The sequence below is a fragment of the Triturus cristatus genome, chromosome 1_1 (genome assembly GCF_964204655.1).
Source record: "Triturus cristatus chromosome 1_1, aTriCri1.1, whole genome shotgun sequence".
Classification (NCBI taxonomy): Eukaryota; Metazoa; Chordata; class Amphibia; order Caudata; family Salamandridae; genus Triturus; species Triturus cristatus.
In genome coordinates this window covers 29,277,292-29,299,507 of record NC_140579.1, presented here as the reverse complement: position 1 = coordinate 29,299,507, position 22,216 = coordinate 29,277,292, and the positions used below count along the sequence as shown (strand labels likewise).

General features: G+C 49.6%; 1 protein-coding gene across 2 annotated transcripts in view; it reads left to right on the top strand.

The window, feature by feature from the left end:
* Nucleotides 1-22,216, top strand: part of LOC146869227 (proteasome activator complex subunit 2-like) — a 192,108-nt gene that overhangs the window by 133,394 nt on the left and 36,498 nt on the right. For both annotated transcript variants that reach the window (XM_085644641.1, XM_085644721.1), the window contains 2 exons: nt 19,935-20,002; nt 20,247-20,301. In XM_085644641.1, coding sequence (XP_085500767.1) covers nt 19,935-20,002; nt 20,247-20,301 — 123 coding nt within the window. The remainder of the gene's footprint in view (nt 1-19,934; nt 20,003-20,246; nt 20,302-22,216) is intronic.

Sequence of the window (22,216 nt, the reverse complement as noted above, 5' to 3'; positions counted from 1 at the left end):
ATCTTGCAGCGCAGCTCCAGTGGGTGGCGAGATGGCTTGATGCGCCCCATCTGGAGGATTCAGCGACTTGTGGCCCGGACTCACCCACCCACAGATAGTGGTGTTGTTCCACCCTACCGACGGGGCAGGCGGCCTGCCCAGCTACTAGTGGAGGAGGCCCACTAATGCTTCCGTCGCAGTCTGCGAGTTACGCGCCATGTGAACCCCATTCTTGGCATGCCCAGGGGGCACCAAGCAGTCCCCACCGTGGATCTGCCCCAATGGGAGGAGGTGGGTATCCTTACATTAGGGTATTTATATAGCGATGGGCAACTCCTGCCGTTTGGTACCCTGGTGGAAGACACAGGCCTCCCCCAGGGTGAATTCTTGTTGCAAGCGGCAGTGGTGCCCATGCTACAAGAGGCATGGGGCGAGGTTGCGCAGGAGCCTGCCACGTATCTGACTGCAATATCTGCATGAACTGGGCACGGGCCGCCACTTAGATGGGTCGTGGAATCCTTAAGGATACACGAAGTGCCGCAGCTGGAATCCCTTCGAGCCCACTGGGACGTGGATTTGCAGCGCCCCAGCACCGAAAGGGAGGATATCCTCAGGAGCTAGGTTCCCGCTCATACAGTATTATATAGTCCACAGAGCATACTTGACCCCAACCAAAATAAATAAATAAATAAATACTTCAATCGTACCGACTCCAGCTGCCTCGCGGTGGTGAGCCAGGAGAAGATTTGCTACATTTACTATAGTCCTGCACATAGATACAGTCGCCAGATGTTAAGCACAGAGCGCACACTTACCTGGACGCCGACGACACCCAGCTGATCCTCTCCCTGATCCTCTCCCTGACCAACGACCCCGCCGCCGCCAGAGCCAACCTACACGAAGGGATGAAAGAGGTAGCCGAGTGGATGACGACCAGCCGCCTGAAACTGAACTCGGACAAGACGGTGGTCCTCATCCTGGGCTCATCACCCTCCGCCTGGGACGACTCCTGGTGGCCTCCCGCCCTGGGCACCGCACCCAAACCGACAGACCATGCACGTAACCTGGGCTTCATCCTGGACTCCTCCCTCTCCATGACCAGGCAGGTCAACAACGTCTCCTCGGCGTGCTTCAACATCCTACGCATACTACGGAAGATCTTCTGGTGGATCCCCACAGAGACCAGGAAGACCGTCACCCAGGCCCTCGTCACCAGCCGACTGGACTACGGTAACGCCCTCTACGCCGGTACCACCGCCAAGCTCCAGAAGAGACTCCAGCGGATCCAGAACGCCTCAGCCAGACTCATCCTCGACATCCCACGATCCAGCCACATCTCCGGACATCTGAGAGACCTTCACTGGCTCCCCGTCAACAAGAGAATCACCTTCCGCCTCCTCACCCACGCACACAAAGCCCTACACGACCAAGGCCCGAGCTACCTCAACAGCCGAGTCAACTTCTACGCTCCCACACGCCACCTCCGATCAGCCAACCACGCCCTCGCCGCCGTCCCCCGCATCCGAAGAGCGACTACAGGAGGAAGGTCCTTCTCCTACCTGGCCGCCAAGACCTGGAACTCCCTCCCGACCGACCTGCGCCTGACCCAAGACCACCTCTCCTTCAGGAAGAAGCTGAAGACCTGGCTATTCGAGCAGTAGCGGCACCCCCCCCCCCCCCCCCCCCCAGCGCCTTGAGACCCTACGGGTGTGTAGCGCGCTTTATAAGTATCACTGATTGATTGATTGATTGGGAGGTGTGTATCTTGGGGTTATACAAGTGGTCGAGTAAGAATAAAGTGACATCTCGCTACATTGAGTTAGGGCTAATAGTAGCCAAGCGCCTACTCAGGAGGCAGTGGAAATCCCCAGAGACACACCCCCACCCCTCCACCCCCAGCGAAATCCTGGTACCAATCGCTACTTTGCTGGGCAAAGGCGGAGAGCATAACGCTACGTCGAGAGGACGCGATAGGCATTAGGAAGCAGCCGATGGCAACCAAATGGGACGCAATCCTGACAGACTTTCGCGCCATGTGTCAGAATCCCTCCGAGGACTCAGATAACACGTCTGTAGCTGTGTGCCCCACCTCCCCGCTGACATTCACCCAGGTCTAACACGACGCATGACAACCACTATGAACAATGCACACGTGTGTAGATCAACAACAAGACAGTCAGAGAAGCATAGTTCGGAACGAGGACCCACCATCGATACCTTCAGTTCTTTTACAAGAGGACAGAATATCCACCCTGTTAAGTCAATGTTATGTTGCTAGCTGTTTTCAAAAAATAGTTTTTCATGGAAACATACTATTATGTACGACGGCTCAGACTACTTATTGATTTTTAAAAAAAGGGAAAAGAAACCCTTGCATTGTTATGTAACTAGTGAACAGATGCGTACCATAAAATGGAAAAAAGCAATAAACAAATTTAAACAAAAAAAAAAAAAGAATGCATGGCACGTCAGTGGAATCAGTCACATGGTCAGTTAACACATCTAGTGTTGGTAGACACCCGCACCCATTGCTCTCTGCAGTGGTGGAACCCACAACATTTTTCAAAAGGGCGGCCTTTCAGCGACCCTGTTCCACAAGTCGTGCTAACAGCCAAACGCATGTCTCACAGGTTGAGGAGCACATCTCCATCATTACACAATTCAGGATCTCTGGGACGACAAACGCAAACAACTCCACATCAGCTATCTACAGCTTCTAGCAGTATTTCTAGATCTGAAGGTTTTTCAGTCTCCTCTCACAACCAAAGTTGTCCTAGTCTACAAAGACAAGACAGAAGATGTACTATGTACAAAAACAAGGTGGGGCGACACACTCTCAAATTGTCACAACTGTCTCAGCCAATTTGGAAATGGGCAATCCATCACAAAATGTACCTTCTGGCTGAAAACCTCACAGGAGTAAACCATCAAATTGCCGACCTCCTCAGCAGGAGACAACAAATTCATGAGTGGGAACTTAATCCCCAAGTTCTCCTTCCATACTTTCAACAATGGGGATATCCTCAAATAGATCTGTTCGCCACAGCAGACGATGCACAATGTCCAAGCTTCGCCTCCAGGTCCCCACACCCTCTATTCAAAGGCAATTCCCTTAGGATGAATTGATCAGAGATATGTGCCTGCGCTTTTCCGCCTCTACCTCTCCCTCTCCTTCCATTTCTGGTTCGGAAGCTCAGGAAAACATCCCTCACACTGAATCTAGTAGCTCCCACATGGGCCCGTCAACCGTGGTACACCACCCTGTTAGAACTCTCAGTAGTTCCATATCAAAAGCTACATCTCAACTCCAGTCTCCTCACTCAGAACCATGGAGAATTCAAGCATCTAAATCCCAAGTAACTCAACCTAGCGATTTGGCTCCTGAAGCCATAGAGTTTGGAGATTTAAATTTACCACCAGACTGTATGACTATTCTGAAGGAAGCAAGAAAACCTACTACCAGAGCTTGCTATGCAGCAAAATGAAAACGGTTTGTTGTCTACTGTAACAACAACCAAATTCTACCTCTGGATGCTTCTATTCAGAACATTGTTTGTTACCTTCTGCACCTACAGCAATCTGAGCTGGCTTACACATCAATTTGGTTGCAACTTGCAGCAGTAGCTGAGCTACATATTTACAAAACAGACTGCATTTGTCTTTGGTCAAAGATCCTGTCATTAAAGCCTTTATGGAAGGACTAAAGAGTTATACCACCAAGAATTCCCCTGTCACCAGTGTGGAATCTTAATATTATACTTAGACATATGAGTCCACCCTCTGAACCACTACACAAGTGTCCTTTACAGTTCAGGGAAGGTTGCATTCCTCATTGCAATAGCATCATTAAGGAGAGTTGGTGAGCTGCAGCAATTAATTTTAGGAGAACTGTTCTTTCAACTCCATAAAGATGGGGTTGTTAGCCTGCAGAGGAGACTGGTGTGGGACGGACGGGCGCGTATCGCTCTGGCAAAGCTTACTCTCCCCTGGTACGACGGGGGCATCGCGCTTCCCGACATTCGCAGGTATTATTGGGCCTCACAGCTATCGGCCATTAACTATGCCACGTATGCGCTTGGCTTGAATCCGGCGTATGAGATGGATAAATTCCTGCTTCCCGGCGGAAACTATAACAGGGCACTTTACTCCAGCTCGGCTGGACGGACCCTTACGGGCCCTACTAAGATTGCGGTACGGATCTGGAAGGCGGCCAATGTAGCCACGGGCTGGAGTGAGCGATTAACATGTGCTACTCCTCTGTTTGCCTCCGACCGCCTGGGAAGCCTCTGGACAACGAAGGGGTTTGAACGTTGGGACACGATTGGTATTAGTAGAGTGGGAGACTTATGGATTAAGGGTGCGGTTAAAACATTCGCGGCGCTCCAGAGCGAATACGAACTTACGGAAAGGGAGTTCTTCCGCTACGCCCAGATTCGGCATGCCCTGCTCTCTGTTTTTGGGGAGGGGACCGAGATCCCGGCTTCTTCGCCCCTCGAGGACCGCATACTCGATGGTCATGTCCCCGACAGTACTATCTCTTTAATTTATAAAAAACTTATCAATAATCGGGCTGACCTCTTGGTGCGCCTCCGGGAGGCGTGGACGGGGGATGGGGTGGAACTGGACGACGAGGACTGGCAGTCCGCACTGTCGTCCCCCAAGGAAGTGGCCATTCCAGCCCGTCTCCGCCTGGTCCAGCTTAAGATTCTCCACCGGGTGTATGTGACGGGTCCCCGTTTGGTCTCGATGGGGTTTTCTGAAGACGGGCTCTGTAAGCGGGGATGTGGACTCAGTGCCACCTTTCTCCATATCCTTTGGGAGTGTCGCGAGGTGGCGGAATACTGGCGCCGGGTTCATGTGGTCATGGGACAAGTCACCGGGGTTGCGCTGCTGCCGGAGGTGCGTCGCTGTGTCCTGAATGTGTGGGAGCCCAATGATTATAACGCGGCTCAGACTCGGTGGGCGGCCCTGGGGAACATGATTGCCAAGAGAGATATAGCGCAGCTTTGGGGTTCCCAGCGGCCTCCCACCGTGTCCGTATGGAAGGAGAACATGGACTGGTGCATGTTCAGGGAGAAGACTGTGTATGTGGCTCGTGGTAAACCGGGGGCATGGGGTAGAATCTGGGGGCAATGGAACGCGTATCGTGGGGGTATCTGTATTCCCCCCCTAGTGGACACCGATATTGCTTTGTCCCCCTGACCCTTGATGGTTCCTTGCGACTTGTGGAATAACCGAATATAGACGTTCCTCTCCCGTGACCCCCCCCCCGACCTATCAGTACTCCTTCCTCTTGATAGCTATTTGAAGGTCTGAAGTAGAGTCCCCCGGACGTAGCCTGACCCATATTTTTTGCCCTTATGCCTCGCCTTTTGTTTTTATTTGTTATTTATGTTAAACCTATGTATCCTGCTTCCCTAGGACTATCCGGAGCCATGTACGGGGCTGGGACCCGGGAGTCGACTACTGCCTTAACATCTGTATGCTCCTTTTTGAATCTAGCGGCCGGCCCTGGTGGTTGTAGGCCCATGCTTGTAATTGATTTGTGGTTCAATAAAATTTTCAAAAAAAAAGATGGGGTTGTTCTTCGCAACAATCGCAGATTCCTTCCTAAAGTGGTTTCTGCTTTCCATATTAATCGATCATTAGAGTTACCTGTCTTCTTTCCTCAACCTGATACAGTAGCACAGCGCGCTCTTCACACACTTGACGTCGGAAGAGCTCTATTGTATTATATCGAAAGAACAAAAGATTTTCATAAAACAAAGTAACTGTTTGTTTCATATACACCACCTCACAAAGGCAATCCTATTTCTAAATCGGGCATTTCAAGATGGATTGTTAAGTGCATTCAAACTTGCTATGCAAAAGCTAAAAACTTTGGGCCAGATGTACAAACACTTTTAGCATGCGCAAACGGGTTAGCGACCCGTTTGCTAATGCTAAAATTGTTATGGCCATGTACCAACACATTTTTGCAAGTCGCAAATGAATTGTGACTCGCAAAAAAGTGTTTAGAGACTCGCTATTTGGAAGGGGCTTTCCCTTCCAAATAGCGAGTACTTCAAGTAGGTGGTATGCCTTCCCTTTTGCAAATGCATGGGAAATAAGTTTTTACGGGCAGGCAGTGGTCCCAGGGACCACTGCCTGCCCTTAAAACAATGAAACGAAAAAGTTTTGTTTTCTATGCTTTTTTTTAAATGCATCCCGTTTTCCTTTAACGAAAACGTGCTGCATTTAAAAAAAAAAAAAAACTGCTTAATTTAAAAGCAGTCCCAGGAATGGTGGTCTGCTGAGCCCAGCAGGCCACCATCCCTGGGAGGGCCTGTCATTCCCAATGGGGTCGCAAATTGCGAGAGGCTCCTCAATCCTAATGAGCCTCGCAATTTGCGACCCCATTCGAAATCGCAAACTGTGTTGAACACACTGATGTACGTTTGATTTTGCGCTTTCCAATTTGCGACTCGCAATTTGTCGCAAATTGTGAGGCGCAAAAACAAATGGTTGTTCATCTGGTTCTTTATCAATACCCTCTAGAGCGCATTTGTGAGAAAGTGCCATCTTTCTTGCATGGTATGCCCCCACTTTTTGCTAAATTGCTGAATGTACTTTGATTGAGTGTACCCTGGGTTCCTGCCAATCAGGTGCCCAGGGCCTATGTTCCTTCCTTAAACCACACAAACTCCAAATTGGCAAACCCTAGCCACATGTCAGCCCCTGGTAAATGGTACCCTAGGTACCCAGGGCCTTGTGGCCAGGGAAGGCCTCTAAGGGCTGCAGCACTCATTGTGCCACCCTCAGAGGCCCTGTACCCTTACACACACACACTGCCTTGCAGGCTGAGTGTCTGGGTGCAGGACAAAACAAAGAGTCGACATGGCACACATCTCTGTGTGCCATGCCCATCACCTACACTGCCAAGGCATATGTCAGTCACCCGTCTGGCTGGGTGCCTTACGCCTATGGTGTGGGCACAGGAGCAGGAGCCCTGTGCCCCTACAGTACCCGGGTCCATTCCTGGGCACTGTAAGTGCAGTGCTGCCATTTAAGAGTACATGGTGCTGAGAGCTCGTCACACACGAGCTCCACAGCACCATAATGGCAACATTGAAGACTGGGAAGTTTGGTATCAAACTTCTCAGCACATTAAACCCACACTGATGCCAGTGTGGGATTTAATGTAATAAGCAATCCACGTCTGCTCTGAGGCTGCCCAGGCTGCCACACAGCAGACACGTTGCTGGACCCCTGGGTGGGAGAGCCCCTGCTCTCCCGGGCCTGCAACAATGCACATCCTGGCTGAGGTGAGAAATCTCCTCCCCCAAGATGAGCAAAGGGAAGCTTCAAAGGCATACCGCCATTTGGAGTTTCCCCAGGCCACTGCAACCCCCCACTCTGGCGGGAAGCTTGGCCGGAAACCCCATACAAGGACAGGGGATGTGCCAGCCTGCCCACCCCACCCCTCAGGTGGGGGAGGCGAGGTGAAACACATCTCCGGGCTCTCGCCATCTTGAAGATGGGAGGCCCTACCCTATCAGGATTAGGCTACTGCCCCCCTCCCACAGGAGAGAGGCAGGATAGGGGGTGTACCCACCCCAGGGCAGGGACCCATTGGTCCCTGGCCTTCACCTACCTGTAACGCCCCTAAATTTAGGGGCACCCTGAACCTTCCTCCCGCAGATTCCAGATAGAAAATTACAAGAAGAGCAAGAAGAACAAAGACCTGCCCTGCAGCTGCTAAAAAGAGAAGAAGACACCAACTGCTTAGGCCCCAGCCCTACCGGCCTGTCGACTCTCGAACCTGCACCAGCGCGGCATCTCTCGTGGCCAGAAACCTCACCAATCCCGGAGGACCTGGCTACCCTTTGGCTCTAAGCCCCTGGGACTCCCATGAGTAGAGGCTCTACTCAAGAAACCTATTTTTAACCCCTGGCAGCAGCCCGGAACCGCGGACCCAACACACTCTGCACCAGCCAAGCCTGGCCAGTGCCAGAGTGGACAAAGACCCTGAGGACGACCCCACGGCGACTGTGACCCCGAGTCCGGCACCCAAGGACCCCCCTCGACATCCCGGAGGAAGCCTGCAGCCTCAGAACCAAGTGCCACCCCAACCGCGATCAACCAGAGGGTAAGATTCCTGACGTCAAAAGGCACCCCTGCACCCGGCGCCCTGCGGCCCCCTGTGCCCAATCCCGGGGTACCCACCTAACCTACAACTACCCAACTTACCTCTCGAAGTGGTGGTGGCACCTGAAACATCCTCGTCCCTGAGCCTGCAGCCTTTTTCCAAATCGGAACATTCCCATTGATTTCCATTGAGCGCCCGAAGGCTCAAAAGCACCCTGCACCCAGCCGCCCGAGTGGCCCTGGCAGTGCCCTCTCTACACTAACCTACTTCCCCACTTGCCCTGAGTAAGTGACCAGGAGCCCAGCTCCCACAGCCGCGTGGCTTGCCAGACAGCAGCCACCAACCAAGGCCCCCCCTATCCCTCATAGGATAACATTGGGCCTAACTCTCTCTGCACCCGGCCGTCCTGAAACCGCTGAGGGTGAACCAACTGTACCTACCTGACACTGGGGGACCCCTGAGTCCATGCCCGGAATTTCAACTCTGCCAGTCGAGTACTTACCCTTAAACCGCTAACTTCATTTTCCTCATAGGGTAACATTGACTGGCTTTTTCTTCAAAAATCTTCTAAGTGTGAACTTTTCAAAACTGCAAAAATTCACCAAAATCAGCCAAGTGACCATAACGAATTTACTCACCTGCTCCTAGGTGAGCTCCCAGTGCTGGATCTTGGTGCCCAGCCCTGACCCTGAAAATAGTTCACAACTATACTTACCTCTAACTCATTTTTCTCCCATAGGAAACCATTGTCTGCTTTTCTGTGAAATTTCTTCTAAGTGTCTATTTTTTGCAAATTTGAAATATTCTTTTAAAATCGTACCATTTCTGCAAACGAAATTACTTACCTGCTTTTGATAAGGACCCCAGTCCTGGGTCTAGGTACCCAGTCCTGGATTACTAAAGTAACGATAAAGTACTCTACCTGCAATTTGAATTTCTTGCCATAGAGATCCATTGAATGTTTTCTTTGAAATATTTTCTAAGTGCTAACTTTTGAAACAGCTTAATATTATTTAAAAATCATTAGTTATTAAGTCGACTTTCATCACTTGATTCTGAATACTGACCCAAGGCTGGTTCTAGGAGCCAGACCTGGAATTCCAAAAGTAATCTGAAAAGTAATTTATTACAAATAACCTGAATTTACCATTGAGCTCAATGCATTGTTATGTTTAGGAAATAGGATTGTTTATTGCAACCAACTGTGACTGTTTACAAAAATTTATTGCTTAAGGCAAAAGTATTTATATTCAACCTCTCATTCTGAGAAAGTATATTTTTATCCCCTTTGTGGTTCTAAAAATAAAACAAGTATATATTTTATATATATAAACCATTGGCCTAGAGTTCAGTTATTGAGTGTGTGAAACCATTTGCTGACTGAGTGTGTACAATAAATGCTTTACACTGTCCTCTGGTACTGCCTTACTGCTCGACCAAGCTACCACTTTTGGGAGTAAGGTCATACCTAACTTTGACCTCTATCAGCCTCTGGGGGACTGTGGACTCTGTACACCCTGTACCTATTAGGGAACAGTATATACAGAGCCACTTTCTCACATTGGTGGATCAGCGGTGGGATACAAACTTGCATTTGTTGGACTACTTGGTTACCATCTGATTACACGACAGAACTCTTAAAAATTGCCTTTAGAATTCTGATTGGTTTTTCCAAAATTACTAAAAGTCTTGCTAGGGCCTTGCTTAAGTCCCATTAGAATTTTAGAAAAATAAGTCACTATAGTCAGGGTAGAGGGTTAGAACTGTCAGGTTAGAATGCCTCAAACAAACCCAGCTATTAGTGATAATAATAACATGGACCTGGTGGAGGAGCTCGACCTCACACCTTACTTACACTTGTCTTTCAAGGAATTGAGGTCCTTATGTAAACTCAAAAATTTACAAATGGGTCTGCATCCAACCAAACAAGGGCTCCAGGAGCTCCTGGCTGAGTATGCTAAAGACCACCCATCTGAACATCGTGATGACCAGTCAGATGAGGAAAGGGAAACAGGGGAGGTGGACGACAACCTCCCCATACTATTCCCTAGGGAGGAGATGGCACCCATACCCTCCAACTCAAGAATTAGCATCTGGGCACCTAGAGACCACACAGGTGGCTCTGGTCCCAGAGACAACACTGGGGGATCCCCCAGTGAAGAGGACAGCCTTGTGAGGCTGGCCAAAAGATTAGATCTAGAGTCCAGGCTCCTGGCTCTAGAAAAAGAAAGGAGAGAGATGGGTTTAGCACCCATCAATGGTGGCAGCAATAATAAAAACAAGGATAGGGAGGAAACTTCTGACCCTAAAATCCCCAAAGGGATTGTCCCTAAATTTGAGGAAGGTGATGATATTACCAAATGGTTCACAGCCTTTGAGAGGGCTTGTGATATCAGGAAAGTAAAGAAACCTCTCTGGGGGACACTCCTGTGGGAACTGTTCTCTGGTAACTGCAGGGACAGGCTTCTGACTCTCCCTGGGCCAGAAGCAGGGTCCTATGACCTCATGAAGAAAGCTCTGATTGAGGGCTTTGGATTCACCACTGAGGAGTATAGAATTAGATTCAGGGGGGCTCACAAAACCCAGACCCAGTCCTGGATTGATTTTGTAGATTTCTCAGTGAAGACACTGGATGGTTGGTTAGCTGGACATGGTGTGCAGGATTTTACTGGATTGTACAATTTATTCATGAAGGAACATATTTTGAGTAACTGCACAAATGAAAAGTTGCATCAGCATTTGGTAGACCTAGGTCTAATTTCTCCCCAAGAATTGGGAAAGAAGGCAGACCACTGGGTCAAGACTAGGGTGACCAAGACAACCACTGGGGGTGACCAAAAGAAAATGGTCACAAAACCTCCCCAGGGGAAAGGTGGTGAGAATCCCCAAGATAAAAAGTCTGAGTCTTCCAAAGGGCCCCAAAAACCTGTTCAGGTGGGTGGGACCCACACTACTCCCTATGTGCCCCAACCATATAGGGGGAAGAACTTTGATCCCTTAAAGGCCTGGTGTAATACCTGTAAAAAGCAGGGGCACCTAACTGTATCTTGCCCCCAAAACAAAGCCCCTAAGGCACCCAGTACAGCTACTCCTGGGGCAGCAAGCATACAAATGGGATCAGAGGTGTACCCTGAGCAAATCTGGGAACACACTGAAGCAAGTTTAGTCTCCTTGGGAGAAGTGGAGTTTGCCACTGTAGCTGTGTGGCCCCCCAACTTAAAGAAATACTTACCGTACCCCTGGGTGAATGGAACTAGGGTAGAAGCTCTGAGGTATACAGGTGCCAGTGTCACTATGGTGAAAGACACACTGGTTTCCCCTGAGCAATACTTGATTGGGAAGTCTTACCCAGTCACCAACGCTGATGGTGTCACCACTAGTCATCCCATGGCCATGGTAACATTAGGCGGGGGGGGGGGGGTTACTGGCCTGAAACAGGTAGTGGTCTCTCCAAAGTTGCCAGCTGCATGTCTGCTTGGAAATGATCTGGAAACCTCAGCCTGGGCTGAGGTTGAGTTAAAGGCCCATGCAGCCATGCTGGGCATCCCTGAATTGGTGTGTGTGCAAACCAGAGCACAGAGCAAGAGGAAGGGTGAAAAAGTAGGTTTGGAGCCTGGAATAATGGCCCAACCAACCAAGAGAAAAGGCAAGAAGACTGGGGGACCAGCTTCTGTACAGCCAAACACTCAGAACCCCTCTCCCCCTGGAGAGGATGTGGATACCCCTGAGGGAACTGAGTCCATGGAGCTTGACCCTTACCAGGTTGAACTCTTGGGCCCAGGGGGACCCTCTAGGGAAGAGCTGTGCCAGGGTCAGCGAGACTGTCCCACTCTTGAAAGCCTTAGACAACAAGCTGCTTCAGAAGCCAGGGGAGATGTTAGTGGTACCCACAGAGCTTATTGGGAAGAGGGATTACTGTATGCTGAGGCAAGAGACCCCACTCCTGGAGCCACCAGGAGGGTGGTAGTGCCACAGAAGTACAGGGAGTTCCTCCTAACTTTAGCTCATGACATCCCCCTAGCTGGACATCTGGGGCAATCCAAAACTTGGGAAAGGTTAGTGAGTCACTTTTACTGGCCCCAGATGCACCAAAAGGTGAAGGAGTTTGTCAGCTCCTGTGTTACCTGTCAGGCCAGTGGCAAGACAGGTGGCCACCCAAAGGCCCCCCTCATCCCACTACCAGTGGTGGGGGTCCCCTTTGAAAGAGTAGGTGTGGACATTGTGGGTCCTCTTGAACCTCCCACAGCCTCAGGGAACAAATTCATTCTAGTAGTAGTGGATCATGCTACTAGGTACCCTGAAGCAATTCCACTTAGGACTACTACAGCTCCTGCAGTAGCCAAGGCCCTCCTGGGTGGCTTCACCAGGGTGGGTTTTCCTAAGGAGGTGGTTTCAGACAGAGGTTCCAACTTCATGTCTGCTTACCTAACACACATGTGGAAAGAGTGTGGAGTGCAGTACAAGTTTACTACACCCTACCACCCACAAACCAATGACCTTGTTGAGAGGTTCAACAAGACATTGAAGGGTATGATCATGGGACTCCCTGAGAAACTCAAAAGGAGGTGGGATGTCCTGTTACCATGCTTGCTTTTCGCTTACAGGGAAGTGCCACAGAAGGGAGTAGGTTTCTCACCCTTTGAACTTCTGTTTGGTCATCCTGTAAGGGGACCACTGTGTCTTGTAAAGGAGGGCTGGGAGAGGCCCCTTCAAGAACCCAAACAGGACATAGTGGACTATGTGCTTGGCCTAAGGTCCAGAATGGCTGAGTATATGGAAAAGGCATCCAAGAACCTTGAGGCCAGCCAGGAGCTCCAGAAGCACTGGTATGACCAAAAAGCCGCACTGGTTGAATTTCAACCAGGGCAACAGGTGTGGGTTTTGGAGCCAGTGGCACCAAGGGCTCTCCAAGACAAATGGAGTGGCCCTTACCCTATCCTAGAGAGAAAGAGTGAGGTCACCTATCTAGTTGACCTGGGCACTAGCAGGACACCCAAAAGGGTCATCCATGTGAACCGCCTTAAACTCTACAATGATAGGGCTGACATCACCATGCTGATGGTGACTGATGAAGAACAGGAAGCAGAGAGTGAACCACTCCCTGACCTCCTATCCTACAGCCCAAAAGATGGGTCAGTAGATGGTGTGATTTTCTCAGACACCCTCTCTGCCCAACAGCAGACTGACTGCAAGCAAGTCTTGCAACAATATGCTAGCCTCTTTTCCCTGACCCCTGGTCTGACAAGCTGGTGTACCCATGATGTGGACACTGGTGACAGTGCTCCTGTCAAGAACAAAATCTATCGACAGTCAGATCAAGTCAAGGAAAGCATCAAAGCTGAGGTCAGCAAGATGCTGGAGTTAGGGGTCATTGAGCCTTCAGAGAGCCCCTGGGCTAGCCCAGTGGTGCTGGTCCCCAAACCTCATCAACAGGGTGAAAAGAGAGAGATGAGGTTCTGTGTGGACTATAGAGGGCTCAACTCTGTCACCAAGACAGATGCTCACCCTATCCCAAGAGCAGATGAACTGATAGACAAATTGGGGGCTGCCAAATTTCTCAGTACCTTTGACTTAACTGCAGGGTACTGGCAGATTGGCATGGCCCCAGGAGCAAAAGAAAAGACAGCATTCTCCACCCCTGATGGGCATTATCAGTTTACTGTGATGCCCTTTGGGTTAAAGAATGCCCCTGCCACCTTCCAGAGGTTGGTGAACCATGTCCTGGCTGGGTTGGAGTCCTTTAGTGCAGCTTATCTTGATGATATTGCTGTCTTTAGCTCCACCTGGCAGGATCACCTGATCCACCTTGGGAAGGTTTTAGAGGCTCTGCAAAGTGCAGGTCTCACTATCAAGGCATCCAAATGCCAGATAGGGCAGGGCACTGTGGTGTACTTGGGCCACCTTGTAGGTGGAGGCCAGGTAAAGCCCTTACAACCCAAAATCCAGGCCATCATGGACTGGATAGCTCCAACAACCCAGACCCAAGTCAGGGCATTCCTTGGCTTGACTGGGTACTACAGGAGGTTTGTGAAGGGGTATGGGTCCATTGTGACCCCCCTCACAGAACTCGCCTCCAAGAAAATGCCCAAGAAAGTTAACTGGACAGTTAGTTGTCAAAAGGCTTTTGACACCCTAAAAGAAGCAATGTGCTCAGCACCAATTCTCAAAGCTCCAGATTATGCCAAGCAGTTCATAGTGCAGACTGATGCCTCTGAGCTAGGGATAGGAGCGGTCCTATCCCAGACCAATGATGAAGGCCAAGACCAACCTGTTGCTTTTATAAGCAGAAGGCTACTCCCTAGAGAGCAGCGTTGGAGTGCCATTGAGAGGGAGGCCTTTGCTGTGGTTTGGTCCCTGAAGAAGCTGAGGCCATACTTGTTTGGCACTCACTTCCTAGTTCAAACTGACCACAGACCTCTCAGATGGCTAATGCAGATGAAGGGGGAAAATCCAAAATTACTGAGGTGGTCCATCTCCCTACAGGGAATGGACTTTGAAGTGGAACACAGACCAGGGACTGCCCATGCCAATGCAGATGGACTTTCCAGGTTCTTCCACTTAGACAATGAAGACTCCATAGGACAAGGTTAGTCTCATCACCTTTCGTTTTGGGGGGGGGGGGGTTTGTGTGAGAAAGTGCCATCTTTCTTGCATGGTATGCCCCCACTTTTTGCTAAATTGCTGAATGTACTTTGATTGAGTGTACCCTGGGTTCCTGCCAATCAGGTGCCCAGGGCCTATGTTCCTTCCTTAAACCACACAAACTCCAAATTGGCAAACCCTAGCCACATGTCAGCCCCTGGTAAATGGTACCCTAGGTACCCAGGGCCTTGTGGCCAGGGAAGGCCTCTAAGGGCTGCAGCACTCATTGTGCCACCCTCAGAGGCCCTGTACCCTTACACACACACACTGCCTTGCAGGCTGAGTGTCTGGGTGCAGGACAAAACAAAGAGTCGACATGGCACACATCTCTGTGTGCCATGCCCATCACCATCACCTACACTGCCAAGGCATATGTCAGTCACCCCTCTGGCTGGGTGCCTTACGCCTATGGTGTGGGCACAGGAGCAGGAGCCCTGTGCCCCTACAGTACCCGGGTCCATTCCTGGGCACTGTAAGTGCAGTGCTGCCATTTAAGAGTACACGGTGCTGAGAGCTCGTCAAACACGAGCTCCACAGCACCATAATGGCAACATTGAAGACTGGGAAGTTTGGTATCAAACTTCTCAGCACATTAAACCCACACTGATGCCAGTGTGGGATTTAATGTAATAAGCACCCCAGAGGGCATCTTAGAGATGCCCCCTCACAGCTAACCTACAATCCACGTCTGCTCTGAGGCTGCCCAGGCTGCCACACAGCAGACACGTTGCTGGACCCCTGGGTGGGAGAGCCCCTGCTCTCCCGGGCCTGCAACAATGCACATCCTGGCTGAGGTGAGAAATCTCCTCCCCCAAGATGAGCAAAGGGAAGCTTCAAAGGCATACCGCCATTTGGAGTTTCCCCAGGCCACTGCAACCCCCCACTCTGGCGGGAAGCTTGGCCGGAAACCCCATACAAGGACAGGGGATGTGCCAGCCTGCCCACCCCACCCCTCAGGTGGGGGAGGCGAGGTAAAACACATCTCCGGGCTCTCGCCATCTTGAAGATGGGAGGCCCTACCCTATCAGGATTAGGCTACTGCCCCCCTCCCACAGGAGAGAGGCAGGATAGGGGGTGTACCCACCCCAGGGCAGGGACCCATTGGTCCCTGGCCTTCACCTACCTGTAACGCCCCTAAATTTAGTATTTAGGGGCACCCTGAACCTTCCTCCCGCAGATTCCAGATAGAAAATTACAAGAAGAGCAAGAAGAACAAAGACCTGCCCTGCAGCTGCTAAAAAGAGAAGAAGACACCAACTGCTTAGGCCCCAGCCCTACCGGCCTTTCGACTCTCGAACCTGCACCAGCGCGGCATCTCTCGTGGCCAGCAACCTCACCAATCCCGGAGGACCTGGCTACCCTTTGGCTCTAAGCCCCTGGGACTCCCATGAGTAGAGGCTCTACTCAAGAAACCTTTTTTTAACCCCTGGCAGCAGCCCGGAACCGCGGACCCAACACACTCTGCACCAGCCAAGCCTGGCCAGTGCCAGAGTGGACAAAGACCCTGAGGACGACCCCACGGCGACTGTGACCCCGAGTCCGACACCCAAGGACCCCCCTCGACATCCCGGAGGAAGCCTGCAGCCTCAGAACCAAGTGCCACCCCAACCGCGATCAACCAGAGGGTAAGATTCCCGGCGCCCTGCGGCCCCCTGTGCCCAATCCCGGGGTACCCACCTAACCTACAACTACCCAACTTACCTCTCGAAGTGGTGGTGGCACCTGAAACATCCTCGTCCCTGAGCCTGCAGCCGTTTTCCAAATCGGAACATTCCCATTGATTTCCATTGAGCTCCCGAAGGCTCAAAAGCACCCTGCACCCAGCCGCCCGAGTGGCCCTGGCAGTGCCCTCTCTACACTAACCTACTTCCCCACTTGCCCTGAGTAAGTGACCAGGAGCCCAGCTCCCACAGCCGCGTGGCTTGCCAGACAGCAGCCACCAACCAAGGCCCCCCCTATCCCTCATAGGATAACATTGGGCCTAACTCTCTCTGCACCCGGCCGTCCTGAAACCGCTGAGGGTGAACCAACTGTACCTACCTGACACTGGGGGGCCCTGAGTCCATGCCCGGAATTTCAACTCTGCCAGTCGAGTACTTACCCTTAAACCGCTAACTTCATTTTCCTCATAGGGTAACATTGACTGGCTTTTTCTTCAAAAATCTTCTAAGTGTGAACTTTTCAAAACTGCAAAAATTCACCAAAAATCAGCCAAGTGACCAAAACGAATTTACTCACCTGCTCCTAGGTGAGCTCCCAGTGCTGGATCTTGGTGCCCAGCCCTGACCCTGAAAATAGTTCACAACTATACTTACCTCTAACTCATTTTTCTCCCATAGGAAACCATTGTCTACTTTTCTGTGAAATTTCTTCTAAGTGTCTATTTTTTGCAAATTTGAAATATTCTTTTAAAATCGTACCATTTCTGCAAACGAAATTACTTACCTGCTTTTGATAAGGACCCCAGTCCTGGGTCTAGGTACCCAGTCCTGGATTACTAAAGTAACGATAAAGTACTCTACCTGCAATTTGAATTTCTTGCCATCGAGATCCATTGAATGTTTTCTTTGAAATATTTTCTAAGTGCTAACTTTTGAAACAGCTTAATATTATTTAAAAGTCATTACAGTTATTAAGTCGACTTTCATCACTTGATTCTGAATACTGACCCAAGGCTGGTTCTAGGAGCCAGACCTGGAATTCCAAAAGTAATCTGAAAAGTAATTTATTACAAATAACCTGAATTTACCATTGAGCTCAATGCATTGTTATGTTTAGGAAATAGGATTGTTTATTGCAACCAACTGTGACTGTTTACAAAAATGTATTGCTTAAGGCAAAAGTATTTATATTCAACCTCTCATTCTGAGAAAGTATTTTTTTATCCCCTTTGTGCTTCTAAAAATAAAACAAGTATATATTTTATATATATAAACCATTGGCCTAGAGTTCAGTTATTGAGTGTGTGAAACCATTTGCTGACTGAGTGTGTACAATAAATGCTTTACACTGTCCTCTGGTACTGCCTTACTGCTCGACCAAGCTACCACTTTTGAGAGTAAGGTCATACCTAACTTTGACCTCTATCAGCCTCTGGGGGACTGTGGACTCTGTACACCCTGTACCTATTAGGGAACAGTATATACAGAGCCACTTTCTCACAGCATTCCACTCGCAAAATAGGGACATCTATTGCCTTTTTAGGTAACATCCCTATAGCTCACATCTGTAAAGCAGCAACACGGTCTACACCACACAGATTTACTGAACACTATTGTGTGGATGTATTAGCACGCCAAGAGGCATGTGTAGGCCGAGCAGCGCTAAAGACACTCTTTCAGAGAACTGCAACATCCACTGGTTAGCCCCCACTTTGAGAGGATACTGCTATATAGTCTATGCAAAGCACGTGTATCTATAGCATACATGCCTCGAACGGATTATGTTACTTATCCAGTTAGCATCTGTTCTTGGCATGTAGAGCTGTAGATTCACATGCGCCCTCCTGCCTCCCCGGACACCAATAGTTGTTGCAGTTCTCATTATTTACATCACATACGCATGAACATCTCCATACTACACTTATTACATTCTCACACTCTTGCGGGAAAACAATCTAACAATGGAGTCTATGCCCATGCACACTATCACCGAAAGGAGGAGTCACCTTACCTTGTGACTGGAAAGACTTCTTCAAAGAAAAACAATTTGCAAACTTTCGGACCCAACACTAGATGGCAGGAGTATGCAAAGCATGTGAATCTACAGTTCTACATGCCAAGAACAGATGCTTACTGGGTAAGCAACATAATCCTTGTTCCTCAGTTTTATGTATTCAGCTTACAGTTGTTTTTCAGCAATATTTAATATGTGGATCTGTTCAGGCCATTTTATGTTGGGAAAGAGGAGATGAGTTTGATTCCTCAGTGCTCTTAAAGCATTTTACTTTTACTTTTAACCCCTTCAGCGCGGCGCGGATTTCCGCGCCGTGCTGAAGGTTCGTTGCGCGGGCGGGGCCGTGACGGAGCGGTTCCGTCATGCGGACAGCGCGACCGACGCCCATGACGGAACCGCTCCATCACAAGCATCGAAAGGGTTAATGACCAGGAAAAAATTGTGTTATTATGTAAAGTACCTATGATTACAAGGTGGTGCTTTGGCAATTATGGTTTCACAGCTGAGCAGTGTCTCTGTAGGCGATATTTGCAGAGCTGCAACTTGAAGTTTCATCTGTGCATCCACTAAACATTATTGCAACCGCTCAAATGCCAGAGCAGGTCATGTAGTTTTTAATGCCGCTCTGAAAACTTTATTTGAATAAGGTTTTGGCTGCTGTTGTGCATATAGGTCCTACTGTCCGTAATTTTCTATGTCACGTCAATGTAGGGATGTGCATGTTACTCTAGTCTTGCATTTAGGACAGTCAAGGAAGATACTATAATGCAGAAGGAAGGTATATGCTTGTAATCCTAGTTCTGCATAGTAGCAATCCTAATTGAATTCATAAAGGCCCAACCATCCTCCTCTAGTAGAGTAAAATATTGCACTTTTGGGTTCTTGTACTCATTCATTATTACCATCAAAAGGTCTGAAGCTCTGGAGCAGCAGCCAGTGTAAGGCACGATGAGATATGGAATCAACTGGCTTCTCATAGATGAAGTGTTCTTTTCAGCTTTCCTTCGCTGCTGCTTATCTGGCTATACTGTCCTTTAATTTCAGTTATGTTTAATATAGTTTGGACAGCTAGGTAAGGATTATGCTGCAAATGTTTTTTTTGTTCTCATTTCATAATAGTTGGACATTTATTTTTGATATTTTGTTTGTGTGTGTTTATTTTTTTGTTATGTAACAGTGTTAATGACTTAATTGAATATTCCTAGGATGCAGAGCTTGGATTACATCTAAATAACTTGCTGTTCCCTTAAGAGTTATAAGTACTTTAGACTGCCTGCCTTCTACTCACACAAGTGGGTCTGTGAGGATAACATGACACAAGAATGAAGACCTCGGCTCCAATGCCTTCATCTTTTGCTCAGGACCACAGTTCTAATTGATTCAATGTTTCTTGCACCCGAGCCCTGCATCTGCTTTTCTAAAAGGAGAACCTTCTGATGCTCCAAACCGCTTGCCTCTTTCACACCTCATTAAACATTTCTGTTCTCTTACTCTCTCCCTGCCATATTAGGAGAAGGTCCTGGAAAGAGTGACAGCCGTCAAGACTAAAGTTGAAGCGTTCCAGACCAACATTGCCAAGTAAGTCTGTATTGAGGATTCTGAGGGAGTAACAGCAAGAGAAGTCTAGAGGAGAAAAGAGGAGAAGAGTTCAGGGAGATAAAGGGATTGGATGAAAAACGGGGAGGTTATAGAGAAGAAATAAGGGTGGAGGAAATAAATCGGTAATGGAAAACCGAGAGATGGAAGAAAGGGAGGAAGAGAACAAATGAAATAAACTACTGATTGGTGGGCTGCTGTTATCACTTTTCATGCTTGTCTTCAGGTATTTCTTGGAGCGTGGGGATGCAGTAGCAAAGGCATCAAAGGAGACGCATGTGGTGAGTGAGACAAAGCATTACTTAATCTGTCCCAGATATACTGGCTCCCTCTGCCCTTTAAATTCTGCATCCATTCTCTGTCCAAAATACTTCCTCCCTTCCCCCTCCAACAGGGCAGAGTGGGGAGAGATGGTGTTACAAGGGGCAGAATTGATCTGCCCCAGAGTGTTTTAGTAGGTGAACCCAAATGTACCTAAAAAGATATTGGGGGCATCAGCCAAGCTATATGTCACATCAATAGGTTCGAGGCATGTGGGCTGCTGAATTCATATCTGTGCATAGATCGCCGCCTAGTGTTGGGTCCGGATGATTGCACATTGTTGTCCTGGAAGAGTCTTCGAAGTATCACGAGATAGGTGGCTCCTCCCCTGGACTACAGTGCGCATGGGCATCCTCTCCATCCTTAGATAGTTTTTTTCCGCCATTGGGTTCGGATGTGCTTATCTTAGCTCAAGTTCGGAAACTTTAGTTTAAGGCCAAAAGGCCTCTAGATCTCGTCGGTATTGTTCGCGTTCGGTATCGACCAGTTTATTTTGTGTTTTAGTACCTTCTTCACGCTTTTCGGATCCGCTTCGGTCCGAACATCGATCACCGCTCGACGATGGAATCGAGGACTCCTTTCAAGAGATGTCCTTTATGCCATGCGAAATACCCACACGTCGATGTCCATCCGGTGTGCAACAAATGTCTCTCACCGGATCATGATGAGTCGAAATGTATGGCCTGCGCCCGGTTCCGCTCGAAGAAGACGCTGCGGAATCGACGGGCAGCGAGATTGGAGGCACAGCAATCGGCGCCTGCCCCGGTCAACATCTTCAGCACCGAGGATGAGGAAGCCGAGAGCGTAGAAGACATAGACTCCAGCCACGCTTCCGAACATGAATCCCAATCGGAAGACGATGATGAGGTGATCTTCGAGGACGAAGACGTCGTCAACGAGGTAGGAGACTACAATGAGGCCCTTGGGGCCGAGGAAGATGGCTCCAGCGAGGAGCTAGGCCAACCCGTCGATACGGAGGCCGATAGACAAAGTCGTCATAAGGCTCCGGTCGAGGGATCGCCTGCGGGCCTTACCCAAGATCAGTCACACAGTTCTTCGGCCCCGCCTCAAGGCCCGGCCTCGAACATTTCACAGGAGCCATTAATATCGAAGACGACTGGATTTCCTTCAGTGAAACCGAAACCGTCCGTCGCACCGGTTACATCGAAACCGAAAGTGAAACTGGTTGCAATCGGATCGAAGGCCTCGAAGCCCTCCACTCCTTCGACGCCGGCACAGGTCATCTGCACCGGACACACCAAAAGAGATTTCGGTGCCGAGCTCACTACGACGGGTTCCGCCGCCGAGCCAGAGAAAAAGGCCCTCGGTCCCCACAAGGCGCCTCGGCCTATGGCACCGAAGATTACGGCCCAACCCACCAAGGTCAAGGTGGTCGATCCGTCTGCGTCAACATCAAAGGGTGCGGCGCCTGCCAAATCATCGGCTCCAAGGAGCGTTGATACCCACCTTCGGATCGACGACCCAAAGACTGGGAATAAATCGGATACCGCTTCGACGCCTGCCTCCAAGGTGCCTATCGGTTCCAAAGCGCCATCTGCGTTCACCTTGCAACAGGTCTCAGCGTCGTTGCAACGCATCAGGGACCGGGCAACCCTCCTACCTACGTGGGGTCCCGAAACGCACAAGGCCGCAAAAGCACACTCGGCGCCGGCGCACATCACATTTGGATTGTCGCCACCCAAGGCCCTGAAAATGTTCGAAATTCGGACACGTGTCCACCAAACACAGACACTATCCACTGGACAAATCGATATCGAGCCTTCACAGGCACACTTTATCGACACCGACACTGGTAGGCTGATGCTCTGCAAGCGGAAAATCACACCAGAGAATGGTTTGGACTCATACAAGATC